The sequence below is a fragment of the Hyperolius riggenbachi genome, chromosome 6, assembly GCF_040937935.1.
Source record: "Hyperolius riggenbachi isolate aHypRig1 chromosome 6, aHypRig1.pri, whole genome shotgun sequence".
Classification (NCBI taxonomy): domain Eukaryota; kingdom Metazoa; phylum Chordata; class Amphibia; order Anura; family Hyperoliidae; genus Hyperolius; species Hyperolius riggenbachi.
In genome coordinates this window covers 292502726-292528541 of record NC_090651.1, presented here as the reverse complement: position 1 = coordinate 292528541, position 25816 = coordinate 292502726, and the positions used below count along the sequence as shown (strand labels likewise).

The following is a 25816-nucleotide window of genomic DNA, read 5'->3' as shown; positions in this document are numbered from 1 at the left end:
GCTATAGAAATACATAATAATAATAATAACAACGGTTCAACAGATCCTTTCCCTGTTTTGTTCTGGAAAATCTGTGCTTGTTGCTTAGCGATGAATTAGAATAGTGAACACAGACACAATTTTCTCACTGTCATTTTGATTAATCTGTCCATTGCAAGTAAAGAGGGTAAAATGCCAGCTGGATATCATTAATGATTTCAAAAGAGTCTCTCGATAAAACAAAGTTCCATTTTTCCTTTAAAGCAGAGCTCTCAAATCCTTTGCTGAAAGGGTATTAGATGGGGAAATCCAGATGTGGCTGTGGATGCCAAGTGCCCCAATCTCCACCTTCCACACTACACAAACAGTCAATGTTGGATGCATTAATAGCCCCAAAATGAACAACCTTGTGGCTAATTTACAAAAGTCCTGAACCCTGGCAATCAGCCGCAATCCTGAAAAACTGCCACTCACCAATTTACTAAACTCTGTGTCTACATTTCAAACTCATCACCACCCCCCTTCCCCTTTAGCCTGATATGAGCCAGGCTATGGCGGTAAAGTAAACATCACAATGCTACATTTGTAACCATGGATTTTCTATAGAAGGTTTTTCATTTACTAATGGCTGAAGTCTGCTATAGGTTCACAGTTTGTTTAAAACAAATATTATGTAAATATATTGAAAAGTTACTGTATTTGAAATGCCATACGTGTTATTTTTAAAGTATATTTGCACAGCTACAGTGATGGTATTAAAGGACAACAACACTTGTAACCTAAAGCCTTCGTGATTTCAATTAAGTCCCTTGGCCACTAGAGGTCACTGATCGATGATGAGAGTCAGACTGCTTACTGAAAATGATAGAGTACCTGCCTCCTGTTTCCTAGAAGTGGCCTCTAGTGGCCAGGAGGAACAGGTGCCATTTCCAATAAGTCTGAAGTCTGTTTTTCATGCTACAGCATGTGAGATTTAAACAACGAAGGTCTATGGTCTTAAATTATGCTGCCTTGCCTAGTTTAAAAAACTTTAATCATGTGGTTGTGCACTTAGTCTATTTTTACTATAATGAGCCATTCATTAAGATACACCGAACAATCCTATGCATTCACAACCTTTTTTTAAAAAAATAGCACATGGTAAATTGAATGAAGATATTTATGAAGTATCATGAGGCCTACCATGCAGGATATATGCTCCAGTGATATCTGCTCTGCAGGAGAAATAGTGTCTTGTCTAAAGTGCTCCTCCACCACCTGTCTGCATTAAGATGAATGTCATGATTCAACAGGGGCTATCCATAGCCATTACGCACTAAGCTAAAGGAATTAAAGACCTTTCAGCACTGCCCAGAGGAAAATGTGCACGTGATCGCACTGTGTGAGCGGCTTTTATCGATGATAGCTGTAGCAATAAAAATGAGTTTTAGAGTGGATTTGTCCTGTACTTTGAAACGGTCACAAGGGAAAATTTGTCTTTATTCAATTTTTATATTATTGGAATCTTTTTTTTATGAGTTTATTAGGTTTATAAAAAGTGTTATTACTTTCAATATTTACTTAATAACGAGTGTTAAATAGAAACTTAAAGTACCCCTGAACTGAGAGGACGTTTGTTTGATATCGTTGCCGTTTTCTGAATGGTGCTGTGACGGATGTCACAGCATCATTCTCTCAGTTCAATGTCCCTGTTCTAATCAGCCGAAATCTTCGACTGACTAGGACGTCAAATATGGCATTAGTCAGAAGGGAAATGGCACTTATCCTCCCTAGGAACGCCCTGTTGTACCGCTGTACTTTTAAAACCTGTATGAAACAAAACACTGCTGCACAGCTTGCCTACTCCTGGATCCCTTCACTGCCTTTTCTGCCCTGTCAGCTCTCCCGTTCCACCTCCATGTCCGTATCTGCTGGCATCTTCACTGCTATGTGCTAAGTACTTTCTGGCTACTTCTGGGTCAGTGCCATAGCGGTAAAGATGTCGGCAGATACGAGAGGACAAGGCAGCAGAATGGGAAAGCTGACAGGGCGGAAAAGGCAGCGCAGGGATAAAGGTATATATACCTGCTCCCAAAATGCTCTGGGGGGAGAATTCTACATAGCTAAACAGTCTAGGCCAGGCATGGGCAAACTTGGCCCTCCAGCTGTTAAAGAACTGCAAACCCCACAATGCATTTGTCTTTATGAGTCATGACTGTGGCTGTCAGACTCCTGCAATGCATTGTGGGACTTGTAGTTCCCCAACAGCTGGAGGGACAAGTTTGCCCATGCCTGGTCTAGGCTAAGCATCATTGGGAGGATGAGGATACATACCAATATACTGCAATATCTGATATACAAAGTGTTTCTGATGCTGACATCTGGAAAATTACCATAAAAGTGGTTATCCTCAATAATTTACTACATTCTACTATATCTCACTACAGTGCCTCTTTAACTTGAGGACACACTTATTGCTGTATGGCTACTAAAGCAATATCCTTGGTCTTTTGCAAACCAGCTGTCAGCCGGTGCTTATGGGGTGGCTAAACCAGATGTTTGAACTAAGCAATAGAAGGTGCAGAGGTTGCAACCACACTGGGGCCCCTAGACCTGAGGGACCACCAGGGGTCCTCCTTCAACTGCTGCCTTAGCTTTTCATTAGCGCTATGAGGGTAACACTCTCTTTGTTATTTGCTTTAAATAGTGATAATCATTACACCTTTCTCACACTGTGCCCTTAGTAGGTTTTAGTGCTCAATATCCTGCAACTGTTGTGTATGGATGTAAAACTCACACTGGAGCATGTAGCCCCTTGGCTTGGCTATACCACTACCTTTGAACAAATTTAACCTGGCACTCATCAAAAGGATTCCTAAAGATTATTTTTTGTAACAATCCTTTTCAATTACAGGTACTTAGAAAGGAAGAATAATTCTGATACTACACAGTATGCATTCCCAATATTTACCTCCCAATTTTGTGAAATCTGCAGAAGGACATCCACGGGGTTTTTTCACAAGATAATATATTCTTTACACTGCAGTCCTCATATAAAAAAAATGTACTTTGGTTATGTTAGCCACCTGTCTAGCATGCTGACAACTTCATATCTGGAAAAGGGTAATAGAGTATTCCTATTAATCTAAAACAAGACATTACCTTAACAGGTATTTAAAGGAGTTTAGCTGTAAACAGTAGCAGTGAAGCATACTTTTTACTTTGTGTATGCTTCACTGTATCCGACGCAACACTAGGATGGCGTGCAGCGTCGCTGTTCCAATTCATTGTATTGCATTCCTGCTATCGCAGGGAACTCAAAGCAACAGCCATTGTGAACGTGGCCTAAGTTGCAGACCCCTAGAACAAAGCATATAACGATTTTGTACAAGCTGGCTGTCAGCTGGATGTCTGTGGTCATGAGGTGACTAGACCTGGCATTTAATGATTCTCCTAAGTGCGCACTGCACGGTACACTGCAGGAAATACTGCCAGAACTGTACACCTGTACACAGTTAAAAGCGGCTGTGGTTGTAAACAACATTCTTTCAATTTTACTAAGCTTTGCTGCCGCTAACCACATTCATGTGTACAGCCCTAGGGTAACACACTGGAGCTACCAGAGGGCAGCCATGGTTTAACCCCCTCAAAACTGTCAGCGAGTGAGGACTAAAGCACTAAAAAGGAGCTTAACTTTTGAGTAAGAACTACATACTCTGCCATTTCCCATGTCCAGTGTTGGGCCTAGGTGGTGGAGAGGAATCATTTGATCTGTGTTTGTTAGTGCTTCCTCCAGCCACTAGAGACCACTGTCTGCTATACGGTCTTCCCACAGTCCCGAATAAGATTATTGTTACCTTTACAGATGTATGTTGCCCATGTACTAAATAGTGACCTCTAGTGGCCAGAAAAGTGCAGAATAAAAAGGAGTTCCTTTTAGCTAGCAGACACTACTGACACTACCGCACTATGCGGTGCTGAGACAAAATAACTCTTGTGTAGACTTAAAGAGACACTGAAGCGAAAAAAAAAATATGATATAGTGAATTGGTTGTGTACTATGAATAATTACTAGAAGATTAGCAGCAAAGAAAATATTCTCATACTTTTATTTTCAGGTATATAGTGTTTTTTTCTAACATTGCATCATTCTATAATATGTGCAGATTACACAACACTCAGCATTCAAAATGAGTCTTTCAGAGCAGTCTGTGAAATAATGACCTCTCCTCTAGCAGAGGAAAAGTAAATAGTCCAGGAACAGTTGAGATAATAAAAGTCAGATAACAGCCCTCTCCATGACTAAAGGTCCGTACACACGCCGGACTTTAGGCAACGACGGGTCCGTCGTTGCCTCCCGCTGGGTGGGCGTGCCAGCGACAGTCCGGCGTGTGTACGCTCTGTCGTCAGACTGATACGGCTGTTTCTGAGCGATCCGCCCGGCGGATCGCTCAGAAACAGCCGTATCAGTCTGACGACAGAGCGTACACACGCCGGACTGTCGCTGGCACGCCCACCCAGCGGGAGGCAACGACGGACCCGTCGTTGCCTAAAGTCCGGCGTGTGTACGGACCTTAACTTAGAGAGCTTAATGGCTTGTTTGCATAGAGATAACAACTGGAGTTTCTCAACTCTTCCTGTACTAGAAACAATTACACTGATGTATCTGATCTTAATGTTTTATTTCTTAGCTGTGCTACACATACAAATCATATCATCATTTTTTTTTCGCTTCAGTGTCTCTTTAAGGAGTACAATCACAGAACAAAGGATACTTTCTAAGGCACAAATGTTTTAAAATGTAAATTTCCAGTCACATAAATAGGACAGTATTACACTCCATAGCAACAGAAGGCTAGTGATGCGTCTGTACAGCATCCGTCCCTGAATTGTTGCCCGAAGGATCGTTTCCCGGTACCCGATATGTGACAATTATTGTATGTGCGTACTTTCCATAGCTTTACTCTTGCTTCATTTTTTTCTATGTACTCCTCATTATCTGTGTCTGATAAATAACCAGTATTATTAAGTTGTGAATAGAGCATTCTAAATAGCTATGGAGTGGGTGACAAATTCAGAACACTTCCAGTATAGGTTTAGCTGAGTTGTGCTGAATTTTGGTGAGCTGATAAAAATTATTTTGTTCAACAGAAAACTGTATTTAGATTTCTTTCCCCCCTTTAAATTCAGCCTACACACACTACGTGATGGCCAGGGAGTTTGAGTAGGGTTGGGAGAGGGATACAAAACACTTGGCAATTGTGCTATTTTTCAAATATGACCACAACTCTGACATAGTAGGTCACACGCCATCTATGAAATCATTATAGTGGTTTTCTAAAATACAAGCTGCAGAGAATAGACACACAGCTGCAGTGCTAGGATTAGAGTATCCAACAGAAAACTCTAACAGCTGTTAAAGCATCAGCTGTTAGCACAGTGTACACTCTCTCTCTCTCACTCACATACACACCTGCGCACACACACACACACACGCACGCACGCACGCACGCACGCACACACACACACACACACACACACACACATATCTTGATAATTAAAACATGATACATAGGAAGTTAAAGGGAATCTGAAGTGAACATATACCTATGAGATAATTAATTGTATGTGCAGTACAGCTAAGAAATAGAACATTAGTAGAAAAGAAACAAGTCTCAGATTGTTTCCAGTACAGGAAGAGTTAAGAAACTTCAGTTGTTATCTATGCAAAAGAGCTTCTCTGAGCTTCTATTGGACCCAACTTTGGTCGGCTACAGTGCTGTTTTCTGTAACACTTAAACATCAAAGAAACAGTGAAAAACAGCTTCAGTTTTACTGCAGGGAAGTTGAAAGGGTCATTAGCTCTGCTCTGTTTCATAGTCAAATTGCATATATGACAGAATGATGCAATATTATAAAAAAAACCCTGTATAACTAAAAATAAAAATATGAGACTCTTTTCTTTGCTAATAATGTTCTATTCATTATCCGTACTACACATTAAATTCATTATATCACAAGTTTTTGTTTTTTTTTGCTTCAGTGTCACTTTAAGACACTACCACTCACACAAATAGCCCCTTTAAGAGCTTACATTGTGCTGTCCCTGATTTAGAGTAGAAGCAAAATGACCGATCAGAACCCTGTACTATTAAACAGGGAACATGCTGTACAAGCTGCTTGATGGGCTGTCTCCTGCACATTTACAGTATGTGGTTACAGATCTGACAGGATCACCCTGGTGAAGAATAGAATTTATATGGATGGAATAGGAAAGGGTTGCTGAACACAGGGAGATTCAAAGTCAGCTGGTAAAACTAGCCTGGGATTATTGGCATAGCTTTAGTGCTATGACCCTTAAAGAGGAGCTGTCAGCCATACTATCTCAGAAAACAAAAAGCATATACGTAGATAAATACTTGCTCTACTTACATAACATATGGATTGCACTGTCCACATTTTGATTTTAGTGATTCTTCTATAGTAAAAAAAAAAAGAGAAAATCCTTCTTATGATTTTCCATTTTGACTGTGTCTATCTTGAAGCCAATCCTGACCTCATTTCCCCCCTTACTCTGTTTGTGTATGCTTTGCTGCCCTCCTCCCAGTCTTCCTATACTCACACCCATCTCTGCAGTAGAAAGTGCATTGTCTCAGCATGAGAAATATTGGCGAATCAGAGAGGAACAGAGGTGTGGGAGGGGAAAACGGGAGGGAAAGAGGCTTCAGCCAATCAGGCTGCAATAGTTATGTCTGAGGGGAAAGGGGAAAGAAGAAAAAAAGAAAACCCAGCATGCCCTGTAACTTCCTTTGTGCGGCAGATGTACCAAATAAGAGCCAGGGAAACTGGGGAATGTTGTTTTATGGAGAAGACGAGTAAGAGTGATTTTTAACTTTTGGATTGTATGGATAGCATCCTTATTGCTTGTTTACCAGATAAAAATAAAGAAGTGATTTTTGATGTTATGCACGACAGTTACACTTTAACACATTGGCCCTGTATGTACAGTGTGCATTGGAGCGTGCTTAACAAGGAACCTGAACTGAGAGGAATATGGAGGCTGACATACTTATTTCCTTCTTTACACATTGCCTAACTGTCCTACTGATCCTCTACCTCTAATACTTTTAGCCATAGACCCTGAACAAGCATGGAAATAAGATGTTTCTGACAAAAATGTGACATGATTAGTTGCATGCTTGCTATACTAGTTGATGGCCCGGCGTAGCCCAGGTATGTATTTAGCTGGTGTTGGCTCCGTCCACTTTTTCTAATCCTAACACACAATAACTCAATTACTCAATGACCTAGTTTGTGAGCTTTGCATTCTTTGGCATCAGTTATTTGCACTGAAATGAAACCAATCAGATTGGCTGTGGCTCCACCCCCTTTTCTGAATTTGAACTCCCATCACCCAATGACCAACTGTACCAGGTTAGCTTGTGTCATTAACAGTGCAAAAATGGCAGCAATTAAATATTCTGCTTGAAAATCAATAGGTGAATTTTGCTTGGCTTTTGTAAGCTACACCCACTTTTCTGAATATTAATCCCAGTCACCTGGTGACCAACTGTGCAAACCCTACCATGAACAGTGTAAGAATGGCTGCAGTTTACATTTTCCCAGTGAAATTTGTATTTGTCTCCATTCACTTTTTGGTTATGGGGATAAAAAGCATCCTACATGTTATTCCAGGTAATGTACTATGTGTGTGCTAAACTTCATTCAAATCCATTCAGCCATTGTTGAGCTATTAAGTAACAAACATCCAGGCAGGGGTGCTGGCGCCAGACCGGCCAATCACAGCCACCTGCTGTTCCTTGTGCTAACTGGTGCCAATGCTCTTGCGGGCGGCACCACAACGAGTGATTGTGCTAGCAGCGACCTATCATATGTCTGCAAAAGGAGCAGCGGAAGGCTGTGATTGGGCGGTCTGGTGCTAGCACCCCGAGGAGGGAGTATCTGTGCAAGTAATGCGGGTGGGAGAGTGGAGAGGAGGCAGGCACCAGGTCCAGATGCCTCCCCCCCTCCCCCAGATTTTACAGCCTGAGTCACATTATTCAGGTGCCTTCATTTACTGGTGTAACAATAGGCCCTGCAGCCCCTGCCCCCGCGGCAGGGCCCGGCCCCTCCTGGGGCCCGCTCGGGGCTGTTTTGGGGGGCTGGAGGGGATGCTGCATGAGAGGAAAGCTATGCTGCAGTTCAGTGGGGAGGGGGGACAGTCCCCCCCCCTCCCTCACCTGGGGCTTTCCCCTCTGTGCTCCCCTCAAGCTTCAATAAGTGTCCGTGAGCAGCTGGAACGCACGGAAGGTATGTATCTGCCGCTGCTGCCCGTCGCTGCTCACGGACACTTATTGAAGCTGGAGGGGAAAGCCCGAGGTGAGGGAGGGGGGGGGACCGCCCCCCCTCCCCGCTGAGTGTGGACCGCCCCCCCTCCCCGCTGAGTGTGGCCATAGCTTTTCCCTCTTGCTGCGTCCCTTCCAGCCCCCCAAAACGGCCCGAGCAGGTCCCGTGGGGAGGAGGGGCCCGCTCAAAATTTTTGCAGGGGGGCCCGGTGGGATCTAGTTACGTCCCTGCCTTCATGGTATGTCTGCCCCTGCTCTGCATGGTTCCCTCTTCTCCCAATATCTTTCAGTAGCGGCTTAGGCATATGACATCAGACCACACCTGATTAGGTGGTGTTGTCATGTGACACCAAACTGCCTTCAAAGATCCCTGCAGGCTCTCCCAAACACTTGCAGATAAGCCGGATACAGGTACGGTATGTGCTTATTAGCCGCATTCATCCATGAGGGTATACGGTATTTACTACTAGCAGAAATGTAGTGAAGTTTCACTGTGAAAACTTGGAACATCAGAGCTGACCACTAAGCAGATGGCACAACCTGCTGTACATATTTCAGACACCTGTGGAGTGTGTGGCTGACCACATTGATGATCACATTACAGTGGAATTTAATATGAATTGTTTATAATCCATGTCCATTTTTAAAAATAGTAAGTACACTGGAGCTGCAGGAAGCAATGTTCACATTTTCTAATAAAAAAAAAAAGAAGCTTACTTTCTGTAAATCTTCTTTTGCTTTTCGCTCTGTCCCATTATCTTTACACTGAAATGCTTGATGCAGTCACACTCGTAGCTCTCCCCTATCCCGCACATGTCCCTGGGCCTGCACTTGCACTGGTATAAAAAGTGGGATGCAACATTCTTTGGAAGATTGCTGAAAACAGCATTTGGCCTCTTGCACACTACATGTGATTCCGATTTTTTTATACATCCAATTTTGGATTCCGATTAAAAACCTTAGCACTATGCAGTACGTTCATTAATCGGAATCCAAAATCGGATCAGATAAAAAAATCGGAATCACATGTAGTGTGCAAGAGGTCTGAAAACACTGTGTAATGTGGAGTGCAATTAATGGACTGTTTCATAACTTCTGTTGTTTTAAGTCTGATAACCTGTGTTTCTCAGGGATCCCTTTGTGTTTCAGTCCTGTAAAATTCTTATCTACCAGCTATAAAGGCTCATACACACATCAGACTATAGTCTTTGGAAAATGAAAGATCACAGACCAATGTTACCACCCTTCGTGTAGTATGAGAGCCATACTCTACACAGTCTTTTCTATGGAGCTGAACTCCCCATCAGATAGAAATCTTTGCAAGATGCTGCACACACAGATGCTGTACAGACACAAAAGATCAGTATCTGCAAAAGATCTGTTCCTGCCAAAGATCCGTTCCTGCAAATTGCATTCATAGTCTATGAGATCTGCAGATCACCATACACACCTTGTTTAACTGACATTCATCTGCAGATCAGACAATCATCTGCAGATCTGAAGATCCATCCTGGTGGATCTGATCTGCAGATGAATGTCTGTTAAACAAGGTGTGTATGATGATCTGCAGATATCATAGACTATGAATGCATTTTGCAGGGACGGATCTTTTGCAGGAACAGATCTTTTGCAGATACTGATCTTTTGAATGTCTACAGCATCTTTGTGTGCAGCATCTTGAAAAGATTTCTATCTGATGGGGAGTTCAGCTCCATGGAAAAGACTGTGTAGAGTATGGCTCTCATACTACATGGAAGGGGGTAAAATTGGTCTGTGATCTTTCATTTTCCAAAGACCATGGTCTGATGTGTGTATGTGGCCTTAAGTGACAGCAACATAAGAAAAAAGAAGTGTACAGTGCATTTTTGCTCCACACATACTTTTTATCAAAGCAGGTAATCTTGGCGCTGCATGTGTAGCGCCTGAGTAGGCATCTGCTATAACCACAATGCTTTAGTCCGAGTCCCGTGCATAGGTAATATAGGGTGCTGGTGATTACCAGACCCCAAATTACTTAATCATATTTAACGCCGCTGGGAATTTCAGTGGCAGCAGAGTGAGCCCTTATTCAGCTCATCCTGCGCCCAATACATCGGTGGCGTACTAGTATGTACCATTTTTTTTTATTATGCATACACATGCATTTTAAGTTTTTACATTAGTGGTCCTTTAATTGGTTTGTTCCCCAAAATTGGCTATTGGCTTTGATAAGGAAATTAGACTATGCTATAGTAGGGATTAGACTGTGAGCTCCTCTGAGGGACAGTCAGTGACCTGGGTATAAAGTGCTGCAGGAGATATCGGTGTTGTATAAGTACACAATATTAAAGGACAACTGAAGCGAGAGGGATATAGAGGCTGCCATATTTATTTCCTTTTAAGCAATACCAGTTGCCTGGCTCTCCTGCTGGTCCTCTGCCTCTAATACTTTTAGCATAGACGAGCATGCAGCAGATCAGGTTTTTCTGACATTCTTGTCAGGTCTGACTAGATTAGCTGCATGCTTGTTTCTGGTGTGATTCAGACACTAATGCAGCCCAATAGACCAGCAGGGCTGCCAGGTAACTGGTATTGTTTAAAAGGAAATAAATATGGCAACCTCCATATTCTTCTCACTACAGTCTTCCTTTAATAATAGCAATAAATAATAATAATAATAATAATAATAATAATAATAAATGTTATTAGAGGTTATTAACAATTTGCTTTAAGCACCTGAATAAGTCCTTACAGAGAATGGAATAGATTGTTATGTGTTAACAGATGCTAAGTTAATGCAGAGTGGCAGTTGTTATTGGTATATTACTGCATAAAACTGCCACCAATTTATGAAAAATAGCATCACCTGGACTGCTATTCTTAAAGGAAACCTGAACTGAGGGGAATGTGAGACTTCCTGCTGCACTGATCCTCAGACACATGCTAGGGGTGATTAACTGAAAACATATGTTTGAACCAGCGATGGCTTAAAGAGAACCCGAGGTGGGGTTCTAAAAATGATATCTGCACACAGAGGCTAGGTCTGCCTATACTGCCCAGCCTCTGTTGCTATCTCAATCCCCCTAAGTTCTCCCTGCACTCTGCTGTCCACCCATAACTCACAGCCGCGCTGTCGACACGCAACGGGCTGTGTTTACCTATGTACTGTCACTCTCGCCGCTCCCCCCGCCTCCTGCATAGCACCGGTCCCCGCCCGCGTCCCTTCCCTCCAATCAGCGGGGAGGGAAGGGACGCGGGCGGGGACCGGAGCTATGCAGGAGGCAGGGGGAGCAGCGAGAGTGACAGTACATAGGTAAACACATCCCGCTGTGACATGCTGCGTGTCGACAGCGCGGCTGTGATTTATGGGGGACAGCAGAGCGCAGGGGGAACTTAGGGGGGGATTGAGATAGCAACAGAGGCTGGGCAGTATAGGCAGACCCAGCCTCTGTGTGCAGATATCATTCTTAGAACCCCACCTTCTCTTAAAAAGAATCATCAGGCAATTCTAACTTATATCTGATTTACTTACCTAGGGCTTTGTCCAGCCCTCGCAGCTGTCTGTCCCACGGTGAGCACTCCATCCACAGCCACCGGCCCAGGGACCCCGCACGGTGCAGAGGATGACCTCTAGTTCTGCGCCTGCGCAGTACACCTTGGACAACGTGGGCTGGATTGACAGTGGCGCTTCATGCAGGCGCAGTAAGGTCGACCTCGAGGTCATCCTCTGCACCGTGCGGGGACCGTGGGCAGGTGGCTGCGGTCGGAGCGCTCACCATAAGAAAAGACAGCTGCGAGGGGCTGGAGAAAGCACCAGGTAAGTAATCAGATATAGGTTAGAATTGCCTGATGGTTTCTTTAAAGAAAAACTGAAGTAAGAGGTATATGGAGGCTGCCATGTTTATTTCCTATTAAGCAGTACTAGTTGCCGGGCAGCCCTGCTGATCTATTTGGCTGCAGTAGTGTTTGAATCACACCAGAAATAAGCATGTAGCCGGTTCGTCATGCCACGAGTCTGGAAACCTTCAAACGTACTCTGAAAACACACCTGTTCAGACAAGCCTATAATTTGCTATAGGCAGCACTGAAGGCACACTGGCTCACCCATTAATCCTGGTGTTTCCTTCCCCTTTGTTTCCTCCCCACTACCCTCTAGATTGTAAGCTCGCAAGGGCAGGGACCTCCTCCTAGTGTTTCTCATACTGCTGTAATTTTAACATATGTACATGTACCAACTACATATCAACTATGTATGTATCTGTATTTATTCTATTCAATGCCATGACTGTACAGTGTCTTGTATTTCTTATGTATATTTGTTCCCCATTATTTGTTTGTACTATGTACAGCGCTACGGAAGATGTTGGCGCTATATAAATAAATAATAATAATAATAATGTAGCTAGTCTTGTCAGATTTGACAATAATGTCAGAAACACCTGATCTGCTGCATGCTTGTTAAAGCGAACCTTAAGTCTACTAAAAAAAATGAGATTTACTCACCTGGGGCTTCCCTCAGCCCCCAGCAGCCGATCGGTGCCCTCGCAGCTCCGCTCCGATGTCCCAGGACCCGTCGGCGAGCACTTCCGGTTTGGCCGTCACCGGCCGACAGGCATGGGAACGCGAGTGATTGTTCGCGTTCCCAGCCTGTATATCGCCCCCTATGCTGCTATTGCGACCTCCTGAGGGAAGCCCCAGGTGAGTAAATCTCATTTTTTTTAGTAGACTTAAGGTTCGCTTTAAGGGTATATGACTAAAGCTGAGTACACACGTACGATAACGATCGTTCAAAAACGAACGATAACGACAATCGGAACGATAATCGTGCGTTCAAAAAGTGTGAACGATCGTTTTTGTGAACGATAACGATCGTTATCGTTCAATCGGACCGATCCAACCCGGCGGATTTTTTCGAAAGATAATCGTTCAATCGTTGCAGTGTGTACAAAGATCGTCCGATAACGCATGTTCTTATTGCCTGTCATAACGTCACTTCCGTTTGCGCACGCATTTTTTTATCGTTCGTCGTTCAGTACTTTATACTTATATCGTTCACGTGTGTACACAATCGTTCATTACGAACGATCTTTTCAGTCTAATTTGAATATCGTGTAAACGTCACGAATCGTTCGTAACGAACGATCTTTATCGGACGTGTATACGAACCTTAAAACAATTAGTGGCAGAGGATCAGCAGGATGGCCAGGCAACATGTATTGCTTAAAAGGAAATAAATATGGCAGCCTCCATATCCCTCTCACATCAGTTGTCCTTTAACCTCTTGAGGACTGCAGGGCTAAACCCCCCCTAATGACCAGGCAATTTTTAGTTTAAAAGGCCACTGCAGCTTTAAGGCCAAGCTGCAGGGTCGCACAACATAGCACACGAGTGATTCCCCCCCCCCTTTTCTCCCCACCAACAGAGCTCTCTGTTGGTGGGGTCTGATCGCTCCCCCCATGTTTATTTTTTTTTAAATAAATATTTGTGTTGCTGTTTTAAAAAAAAAAAACCCTCTTCCTTTAAATCCCTTCCCTCCCTCGCTCCCTCCCTCCCCACAGCCGGCCAATTACGGCGATCGGCTGTCATAGGCTTCTGCCTATGAGAGCCGATCGCTCTCTTGTCCCCCAGGGGGACAGCCGTGTCACACGGCTGTCCCCAGTGCAGCGCTGCTGCTGATCGCAGCGCTGCACAGAGTAAATAGACGGCGATCACGCCGTCTAACAGTCTCCCGAGCGGCAACAGCCGCTCGGAGACTGAAGGCGGGGCGGAGCTCCGCCCCCCAAGCAGGAGATGCGCGCGCAGCCTGCGCGCGATCTCCTGCAAAACAGAGCCCCAGGACTTTACGCCAATTGGCGTTAGGCGGTCCTGGGGCTGCCGCCGCGGCCACGCCTACTGGCGTGACGCGGTCGGCAAGAGGTTAAGATGTAATGGGGCCCTAGGCAAGGTAGTAAATTTGGGGCCCCCTTGTGGTCCTTTTGGTAAGCTGAAGTGGAGAGAGGTCAAAGAAGGTGGCAGATGGGCCCTGTGACACCCACTAGGCCCCAAGCACCTGCCTAGGTTGCCTGGTGGATGATCCTGCTCTGGTTTGAACAAACTTGGGCTGGACTTCTTACATTGCACACAAGCAATTGAGTCTGAAACTGACAGTGCACCCGCATGAACCTCAGGTCCAAGAGCATCAAATGTTTGCTTGCTTGCTGACCTGTGTATGTAGGGTAGGGACCCTTTTTATGGAGGGAACCTGAATGCTGGTGAAATGGTCTAGTACAGAATGCATGTAATCCATTTTGGAAGCGAAGATCCTCAGTTTTTGAAACCAAATGCAAATTTCCAACCTCGTTGCTTTTATTTCTACTAGTGTTCCAGCTGTAAATGTGTGTTTTGAGTGCAGATGGCTTCATATCAGGACTAACATTACAATAGCACATACCCACAGTAAGAACTCATTTTAATAAAAACACGACAGGGCAGAATTATTTATTTATTTTAAAAGTTACCTTTTCAAATTTGCTAAGCCCCCAGAAAGGGTTAGAGCAATCCTTTGCTGTACATTACCAAGGACAGATCTACAGTATATGTTCTCAGGCAGGCCTACCCTGCTTCAGACTGGGAATGTGGCTGGGTTTCCAGGTTGCTGCATACTGTCAGTCAGTCCCAACACTGATCATTGGGTGGAACTGCAGAGTAATGTATGGAGTACTCACACTGGGGCTCATGATTCCTAAGCTACACCACAACACTACCCATCATTTTCTAAATACTTAAAGGAAAGGGTAAAAAAAAGACATACCTACCTAAGAAAAGGGAAACCTCTGGATCCTGTAGAGGCTTTCTGTGCCCTTCTCACCACTGTTGCGCTCCTCTTCTGGCACAAGCCTGGGAGTGCTGCGCTCACTTGCGTTAACGGCTTCAGCCGATTACACAGGTGCGGCCAGACTTGGGCAGGTGCAGTATGGCAGCGCTCATGCCTGATGAGGAGAGCGTTCTGGACCTTCTTACCAACAAGCCCTTGGAGATCCGTGTTCAGCAATGGGGTACCAGAGGATGGCATGGATCAGGGGCATAACTATAGACCATGGGGATCCCCAGCAAAACTTTGATGCCCCCCCCCACACACACACAATGTTCACATTCTTTCCCTTTCCTACCCCTTGTGACCCTCACAGCTTTGGGGCCCATCTCACAGGGGTCATAATACAAGTGTGGCCATCGGGATCTTCACACCTGTGATGATCCGCTCAGCTGGCTGCACAGGCAGACAGCTGTTTGTCCATTCCTCTAGTCTGTGGGCTGCAGGTCTCTGGAACAGAGACCTGTCTTTCCATTGCAAGTTTCTGGTCTGTTCTCTTGCTGGGGAATTTGCATACATTCGTTATGCAAATCCCCTACCTGCCGTCTTTGATGACTGGCACTATAAGAGCTTTATGTTTCCCAGAAGGCTTTGCTGGTCATTTCCTTTCCATAGTCTGTTCCTGATGGACACTGCTGGAGTGTCAGCCATTGCTATCTAGTATAGTTAATTCCTGGGCGTTGCTTTAGGCTCCCCTTCTAGCCCAGTCAGGTTGTATTATCTGTATTGCCTGTTCTGTCTTGTCTTGCCTTTTGCCATTATCCTGTCCCAAAGGTGGTCGACAGGAAATGGTTCTGATCTCTGTTCTTGGAGTATAGCTGGTGCAGCGGTTGCTACCAGCTATCTCTTCTGTTCTGTCTCCTGGGATCGCGCTAGCTACTTTTTGCTAGCGCTGGGGATCCTTCTGTTCTGTCTTCTGGGATCGCGCTAGCTACTTTTCGCTAGCGCTGGGGATCCTTCTGTTCTGCTACTCAGTACCTGGATCGCGCTAGCCACTTTTCGCTAGTGCTGTGGATCCTATCTCTCACTTGTCCCTGTTTTCGTGTATCTGTCTTGTCTGCTACGCTTGCTGGAGGCTCGGTGAGGTAACCGTTAAGCAAGCGCTCGCGTCCTCTGTTTCATGTTTGTCTGCCGATGGTTAGTTATCGTTGCTTGTCTCTATTGTGCTTATCACGTGGAGACCGCGCATAACCGCGTGCACTGTTGCGAATGAGTGCGGTGTTCGCGGTTAGCTAGCATTTGTTATTTTCCGTATCTCCTTATTGTATTATTTGCTGTGCCTTTGCTACCCTCGTATTCTATTCTGATCTGCCTTGTGTCACGTCTGGCGATCGCACCTCTCGCGATCGCATTCCTATTTCATATCTGCTGTTGTGTGTGCGCGGTCACGGGGTGGCGAATGGATTGGTGCACACACATACAACCTGTCCCTTTGCTCAATCTCATTCGCAATCGCCTGTCTTGCGATTGCGTTCTGCGCTTCGTACAATTCCTGTCTGGCACTTGTGGAGGTACAGAGGATTGGTTCCTCTGCACTCCCAAGCGCCATCTGCCGACAGGAATTTCCCTCTACAGGTGCGTAGCACCTTTTGCTGGGTGCCTGCAAATATACGCTTGTGGAGGATTTCCGCTGTGTCAGCGTACGCGTTGTGCGCTGATCACGGAGAAAGTTCCACAATCGTTACAACACCCATAACAATTGTAGCCCAAAAACTCCTGATCTGAAGGATGGACCCCTTATCGGAGGCAGTGAAGTAGCAGTTGAGGCCCCTTACAGCTCTGGGTCCCCTGAGGTCACAGGGGCTACTCCCCTGTTCCCTGTGCAGATATGCATTAAAATGTCAATATTATGAAGGTTCTGCCGCCATATATAAGAGCAGAGCCACAGTAGTTATTACTTTATTTTATTGCTTTATATATTCTGTTCAGAGGCTTCAAATTCACACATATGTGCTATAAAAACACAATAACACCAACAACAAAAACGTTATCATTTTTAAAATGAAAGTCCTACATATATTAATATTATTCTATATATTATTATTATATGACTGTATATTAGAGAAAAAATAGTTTTGAAAATAAAAAAAGGACATTAACAAGAGACGGATAATTTCAAAAATACAGTATTTTAATGACCAAGCAAAACAAAATAAAAAATGGACTGTAACAAAAACAAAAACGATTATAGAGCAGCACCATGTTCAAATTACTTTCAAGTGGAAATCACTTCAACCATTGCCATGCCTGAATCATATCAGACACTAGCAATGGCTGGCAAACAGCTTGGACCTTTTTCCACTTTCTGTGATCTGCTCCAAAAAGCTATCGCTCGCATTTTGCTGGTTGCAACAGCCCCATGATCATCATTTAAATCGCTGTGCTGCTTTTCCAATACTGTGATTTGATTTTCTTTGAATCGCAATCATCGGTATGCACAATTATTTTTTTTAGGATTACAGTGCAATTTTGCATGCAATCATGCTTCGAAGTGGAAAAGCACCCTTAGTACATGTAATTATGTAGTTCACGTGATTATAAAAATGAATTCAGTATATTTTATTTTTATCTTAATAACTTAGAGTCAAAGCTTGACACTGCTAAGGGGCCTTTTACACTTTAATGCTGCATGCTTTTTTTGCATATACCAATTAAGCGCAATACATTAAAAAGCATTAAGTGTTGGGCAAAATGCTCAGTGCCCCCCCCCCCCCCAAACCAGTAAAAGAACTGAATGTGTCAGTTTACACTACAGCATTTGGCCAGTGGTCACATGATGCACAGTAGCAGCCCTCCCCAAATGTAGCATGCCGCGTTCGGAGTAAGTTCTGCAATGGCCCCCACTCCATGCTGTATTGTTCCTGGGCTGCCCCATCTAGCACATTTCCATTTAGATACCTGTCAGGGAGAACACCACAGCTGATAAATGCCCAGTGCCATCTCTCACCCACCACCCATGTGAATAGACCCTTGGTTTTCATGTACATGCATATTTGTATCACACCCATTGTCCTCAGGAACTGTTGTACACTTTTTGGTGCATTTGGGAAATTCAGCTGGTACTTATTGCTACTAATAAACACATATCAAGTTATAGCAAATAATGCATATAAAAAATAAATTGGCGTACACAGCGTAGAAAATATTCACAAACTGAATAATTGCTGGTCTTGTTGCTTTTGTTATTTTTTCTGCAATTAAATCTATATAGATGATTTTTATCACTACTCTGCATAGCTTTTTCTAAACTACATTTAGGCGGGGACACACTTGACACTTGGAGGACGCGCTTTCTGCACAGAAAAACTGGGAACTCATGTTAACCATTTAACGGCAAACTATCGTATTAAAACGTCATGCTTTTGCCTGTTAATGGCAACATGACGTTTTAATACGTCGCGCGTTCCCGCCGCCGCTCCGCATGTGTGCGCGCCGCTACCGCCGCCGTTTCCGTCGGGATCCCATTCTGAGTGATTGGGGAAGAGGACCGAGCGGAGTGAATGGGCGCGACCGCAAACAGCAGCCGCGTCCATTCATGAAAACAGGAAGCTGCCACCGTTTAATAAAGTGTAAAAAATCACTTCCTATACGGGAGAATGTTCACTAGCGTCATCTTGTGGCCAAAAAGTATATTACACATACATATACAAATACATACACACTATTAATACAATTAATAAAATTACACTTCCAACCCTCCCCACCGCCCCCCCCCCCCCCCCCCCCAAAAAAACACTTGTAAATAAAAATCAGCTTAAAATAAATACATAAATAAATAAATATTTGCCTTAGGGACTCAGCTTTTTTTTAATCTATATTTTATGGGGGAAATTAATTTTAATTTATTATACAGGGGCTTGTAATTATGGCCAGAACAAAAGAAACCACAGAAAACTAACACCTATATTATAAAATAATATATTGTCGCCGTACATTGTGATAGGGACATAATTTAAACGGTTTAATAATCGGGAAAACTGGGCAAATAAAATGTGTGTGTTTTAACCACAGGAGAATGTTTAATTTTAAAACTATAAAAAACTATAATGGCTGAAAACTGAGTAATAATTTTTTTTTTCATTTTTTTGTTTTTTTCCCATTAAAACGTATTTAGAATAAAAAAAAATTCTTAGCAAAATGTACTACCCACAAAAACCCTAATTGGTGGCGAAAAAAACGAGGTATAGATAATTTTCTTGTGATAAATAGTAATAAAGTTATTAGGGAATAAAAGGGAGGAGCACTGACAAGTGAAAATTGCTCTGGTCCATTAGAGTAAAAACCCTTGGGGGTGAACTGGTTAATCAATGGGCTAGTTGACACCTAATGTGTTTTTTTACACAGAAAAAAAACTGACATCCTGCAGCATAATTTTGACAGTTATCTCTCTCCGTTACATTAGCTGCTGTGAAAAAAAATGTGCACATTTTCCTACATACAAACTCACATGGTGCGCAGAAAATGCATGCAGAAAAACATAGAAAACTGAAAGACAATTGTGTCCCTTGCCTTACACATTAACAAATATGGTCTGGGGTAAGGAGGGAACTGCACCCCACACAGGCCATTAACTGCCTCATTTACTGCCCCATGTACTGATCGCGTTAACCTGATAGTGAATCTGATCCCTTCCATTTTGACAAGGATCATCAGCTGGCATCAGATTTGCTTTAAGGTCACATACCATCATGTTGAGCCAGCTGCTTGGTTTCACTGTATGTCACCAATGTTCCTGCAGGACTGTGCAGAGGGCCGAAACAAGTCAGTCTGCATCTATGTCCTGCCTGCCTGTCCTTGCACTGAAATGATAGTCCAATCGTGCATAAGACAAGCCCTCACCAGAGCATTAGTCCATACCACTCGTTACACAGTGCTGCACTAAGTTATGTCATTGCTACAGTGTTTGTTTCTCCATCGCCCACAGCAAAGAAAAGTCTCTACCACCTGTATCGCGAGCACAGAGATGGATTAAGATGTAATGGGGCCCTAGGCAAGGTAGTAGATTTGGGTTTGGTAAGCTGAAGTATAGAGAGATCAAAGAAAATAGCAGTGGAGCCCTTTGACGCCCACTAGGCCCCAAGCACCTGCCTAGGTTGCCCGGAGGATGATCCTGCTCTGGGCCAGCAGATTTGTCTATAGAGTCATAAATGTATAAGTTATAGGTTCACTAAACGCCAGCAGTTCTGGATGTGTGCCTGGCTTTACAGGCATAACTGGATGATTTGTATATTTGGGAGTGAAGCATCATGGGAAACCACAGTTCCTTACTTAAAGCTGAATTATAGTAAATACCTTCTGTTTTAAGAAGGCAAAATTGCATTCAATCATTACTAAACAAACTTATATTCACGTTCAAAAATGTATAAATATATAGGGACTGATGCAAGAAACCACAGTATTATTGCCAAACACAGACAACACGCGGCAATACTACCTTTACTTACAGCACTATGCACTGCAAATTACACTATTATTACTTGACCAGCATGCAGTGCCAGATTTAAGACAAGGCCCATAGGCCATGGCCTAGGGCACCACAGAATCAAGGGCGGGTGGGCAGCAGGCTATACTAGGGGGAAGGGAAGGATCAGCTGGCTACCTATACTGGAGAGAGGGGGTAATTAGGCTATCTACATAAAAAGGGGGAGAGTTATTTAGCTACTTATACTAGAGGGAATGGGGAGGGGTGATAAGGATACCTATACTGGAGGGAAGAGAGAGGGGGTGAGGGTCATCAGGCTACTAATACTGGAGGGAGGAGGAAGCGTCATCTGGCTACTTATACTGGAGGGAGGAGGAAGCATAATCTGGCTACTTATACTGGAGGGGGGAGGGTCATCTGGCTAAGGAAGATGGCTGATGACAGTGGACTTGGGGCGCTAAAGAGTACAAATCCGGCCCTGTTAGCATGACCATTGCTAAGGTAACGTGCGCTACTAACAGTAATACTCACTAGTAACACACGCTACCATAGCAATGGTCACGCTAGTTGAGTTAGTAGTTAAACCTCGGCGCTCACAGGAATTGTAGACCTGCAGTCAACGAGAGCTCAAATATACATCACAGTTAGATGACCAGAACCCACGATCAAGGGATAAGCAGATGAGTTGATACTGAATGTAAATGCAATGTTTATTTCAACAAAGGTTATCAATACTCAAATTGTGGGTCCTGAACAACCCAAACAACAAGCAAATGCAATCAAGCCAAATCAAGTCAGCGTAGTGCCTGGGGTCGGGAATTGGAGAGTGGGCACTACTCTGAAATTGGTATGCCTTGATTGCACTCGCTGTGCCATTTTATGCAATTTGATGTGTGTGGGTCCCTGTTGTTCAGGACCCACACGTGAGCATTGGGACAGGAGCGTTGATGCAATTCATTGTGATGTGCTGCATTAACTTTGCACGCACATCGCCATAGACTTACATGACTTCCGATATGCGCTCGCGTTAGATAGGGTACTTCCGGTGTAGTGCACCGCAGGCAACGTGAACTCCCCATAGATTCACATAGCGGTAGGCTACGGTAAAATGCCACACTGCACCAGTGTAAAAGGGCCCTGAGGCTATGTTCACAGTGGGCAATGCATTGCAATTCCCTGTAAAAGCAGGAACGCAACGGAACAGAGATATCATGCCACACATTATCTGTGCATTGTGTCTCATCTAGTGAAGCATACAGTCAATGAAAAGTATGCTTCATTGTCATTGCATGCTGGAATGCCACATGGCGTTACACCGCACTGGTTGCACTGTAAACGTCACATAGGTGTTGCATTGCAGTGCAATGTTCCACATTACAATGTGGCCATTATGTTGCATGGCAACATACCTAAAATTTTATGAGTCTATAAGCATCACCTGGTGGCAGTAGTGTAGCTAAGCGCTATGGTCCCTAGTATGAGTTGCACGCTGGATCCCCTCAAATACTATATCCAAAATAATTGATATGGAGGGGCCCCAAGCCAATGTCATCCTCTGCATCCCCTAATGCTACTCCAGTGCCTGGAGATATGGCCTGCATGGGGAACAAAAATCCCTAAGGCCATGCTCACAGTGGTGCATTGTGGTATGGTGTAACAGTCACTTTGTAAAGCAACTTACCACACTCGTTTACCCACGCTGATTGCTCCGCTCTCCACCGCCGTCCCGGGCTCCCTGCACGCTGTTCAGGCCAACCTCGAGGTTGTCCTTACTGCTCCTGCTTGAAGCACCGCTGTCAATCATGGCCACGTTGTACGCCGTGGACAACGTGGCCATGATTGACAGTGGCTCTTCATGCAGGCGCATTAAGGACGACTTCGAGCCTGAACAGCGGGAAGCCCGGGGCGGCAGCGTAGAGCAGAACGACCAGCGTGGGACAGTCGGCTGCAAGGGGCTGGAAAAAGCCCCAGGTGAGTAAAGCGGATTTCACGTTTTTAGCCCGATATTTCCTTTAAAGCAAGTGGAAAAAAATAGATGGAGAGGGCTCTGGGCCCTATAGAGCCTTCTTGTTTCTCTCACAGTCCTCTCGTTTCAGTGCTGTCACTCCCATGCGCCACAATGGGAGGCTTCAGAAGGCTTCAGGAGCCCGAGTTCTCTCGAAGATGGAAGACTCCATACTGCACATGTGTGAGCATGCACTAGCGCACACTTGCACCTGCACAGTAGGGAGCCACCCATCTTCAGGAGCCTCCCGTGGCGGGGATTCAAACTGGGTGACATCGCTGAACAGAAGGGACCGTGAGAGGAACTGGAAGGCTCTGTTTCCTTATTCTAAATACACCTCTCTGACACTGCAGGTGTCCTTGATAGGTTTTGTTCTTAGGGCCCCATGGCCCAAGCTCCTTAGTTACACCACTGCGTGTGGTGCTGTCGTCCCAGTCCTTTGTGTTGCATTCCTTCTGTCACAGTTAACGCAACAGCCACTTGGATTGTGGCCTAAGGGCTGGTTCAAACCAAGAGCGCTTTTGAAGTTGTTTCCAAAAATGTTTGGCTAATAAAACCCCATGAGGGTGTTCCCACAGCAGCACTGGGATTTTTTTAAAATCGCAAACATGTTGCATGTAGCATTTTTGGAGCGATTCAGCTTGAACGAATGTGCAAAAACGCTCATTCATCATCAGTTGCTCTAAGAAATTGTTTGTGAAATTGCTAAGCGATGGAAACTATGAAACTGTGCAAAATGCTGGAGGAAAATTTGGGCACACCATGCTCTTCTATAGGCTGTACGGCTATGGCGGTGCTGAGACAATAATATGTGCGCCGCCAAAAGATGGAGCTTAGCAACACCTGGCAGCCGAATTACATCTTTCCCTCTGAGTCCATGGCGCCCTGGATGGGGAATAGTAACTTGTAAACAGAGCCAGGACAAGGTCCTCCAGCACCCAAGGCTGAGACTGCAAAGTGCGCCCCTCCATCCCTCCCACCCCAGCCGTCACACACTAATTGCTATTAGACTAAGAGGCGCCCCAGGGCCCCTAACATCCCCAACACCTTGATCTCTAGTTATCTGGCTTGCAGTCACTGCTATGTATGTCCTTTTCTTATTTCTTTGTGCTTCAAACACAATTGGGAATGACAGCTGAATGAATTGTGCGCCCCCTCCTACACTGCGCCCTGAGGCTGGAGCCTCTTCAGCCTCTGCCTCGGCCCGAGCCCTGCTTGTAAATGACTTTTTGCACGTATGCGTAAACTAAGCCTTATGTTGGATAGCCAACTGTAAACTAATCTAAAGTGATATTTAAAAAATCAGTTGAACTTACCTGGGGCTTCTTGCAGCCCCCCTGGAGCCATGCTGTGCCCACGCCGTCCATCCGAGTCCCACCGGCAAGAAGTGGTGCCCCCCGCAAAGCTGGCTGGCTAAAGCTTCCTCATCGCGCTCCTGCAGCCGGGAGCATTGTGCACATGCGCAGTACGTGAAAATCACTACTGCACATGCACAAAGCACTCCTGGCAGCTGGAGCGCAATCAGGGTGCGGGGGGCTGCTCAGGGCCGCACATTCACAGTAGCCGTCAACTTGCGGCGGCTCGTCAGATTTCCAGGGGTCGCCGCTTCTTAGTAAGGGACTCAGATGGACATCGTGGGCACAGGATGACTTCGGGGGCTGCAAGAAGCTCTAGGTATGTTAAACAGATTTTTTTTATATTTCACCCTAACCCTTGAATTTCTATTGCTTTTCCACACAGTGGAAGGTTTCCTGTTTCTCTCCCCCCAGAAGCACCCTCTCCATAGACAAATGTGCTAGGTGAACACATGCAAACATGTTAACAAGCTTAGCTTTAATAGAACAGATCAATGACATATGAATTGGGATTTATATATATCTAAAGTCTGCACTTAGCTATTGCATGCAGGGCTTACAGATAGATAGATTAACAAATACTATACTAATATATTAATGTTCCTGTCATATTAACATCAACCTTACCGAAAATCCAAGAAAAAAATAAATATAATGGATGACGTAAAAACTCTGAATTAAAATAACAGACATATGGTTCATTTTTAAATAATACTTTAGTAGCATCTTACCTGAGCGGAACTTGCTCCGGATGAGCATCGAGCGCTCGGACGCCAGCAAGGTCATACTGGGTGGCGAAATTCCGGGAGTCCCAGCGGACTGAATGAAGGGGATAGAGACAGACGTAATTGCTCCCTTTAAAATAAACGTACGAGGGAAAAAGGGGATCCAGCGGTGAAGGATTAAATGAAAAAATGAATAGTTAAATAACAAAAATAAATAAATATATTTGAATGAGTGTCCTCAATAAATTAAAAAAATGTCATGAATAAATAATAAAAGTATTTTTAAAAAAAAAGCCTTTTTAGCGTGACAGATCCTCTTGTTTTCCGATAACGTTAGCTCCCTTGTCAGTTAGACCTGAGTAGTTGCTTCACAGGTTGGTTTGACGATTTGTTTGCATTTGTCCTTTTTTCTTCTGCAGAAGTGTCTCTTTTGCAAGTTGCGGCCTGTGAGTTGTAAGTCTACAGGAAACAAGAGTTACAGAAAGGAGAAGGGAGTGAGGCCAGAGAGATGTCCCAATTACAGTTGGGTTAGGGAGCTTCAGTAGATGTGGTCATTAGTTGAAAGATCCCCCTTCTCACTGTCTTTGACACACACAAGCTCTCTCTGTACTCTGAGGCCCCCCTCTCGCCCTCCCCCTCTGCCTGACTGACTGTCCCATCCATGTGTGATAAAATGACATCTGCTTTGACACTTGACACCCCACAATTCTCCAGCAGGCATACCATGCTGCATCAGCAGGGCTCTCCTCTTCTTTCATACAATCCTCATTTTGCTCACACCCCCATCTAGCCCCTTTCAATTACAACTACACTGAGGCTGCTTTCACACTGTGTCCGTTGCGTCACAACGGACGATATCATCACATCATGACAAGAGGCAATGATATTCCTGTGTGGCTAATGCTATCACACTGATTGTGGTTCCGCGTAATTCAATGATATAATACACAGCATGCAGTGAGTTTAAGTGCACATTTACAGCGGCAGTGAGGGATACTTTCATTGTACTGCATGCCTTCCTGTATTGGTCGCACCGTAACAATACCGCACAAAGTAATTTTTCGGCTACATTGCAAGGCCATTGCATAGCAATGCAGTGCAATTTGAATACTGTGCGTGGAGCCTGACTGATACCAGTTTCATGCCACTGGTTAATCCTGCACAAAATTAATTTTGA

General features: G+C 44.4%; 1 protein-coding gene across 2 annotated transcripts in view; it reads right to left on the bottom strand.

Moving 5' to 3' along the window:
- LOC137521603 (myocardin-like) overlaps positions 1-25226 on the bottom strand; it is a 74101-nt gene extending 48875 nt beyond the window's left edge. For both annotated transcript variants that reach the window (XM_068241067.1, XM_068241068.1), the window contains exon 1: positions 24646-25226. In XM_068241067.1, the coding sequence (XP_068097168.1) occupies positions 24646-24700 (55 nt within the window). In that variant the 5' untranslated portion in view covers positions 24701-25226. The remainder of the gene's footprint in view (positions 1-24645) is intronic.
- Between the last annotated feature and the right edge of the window lie 590 nt (positions 25227-25816).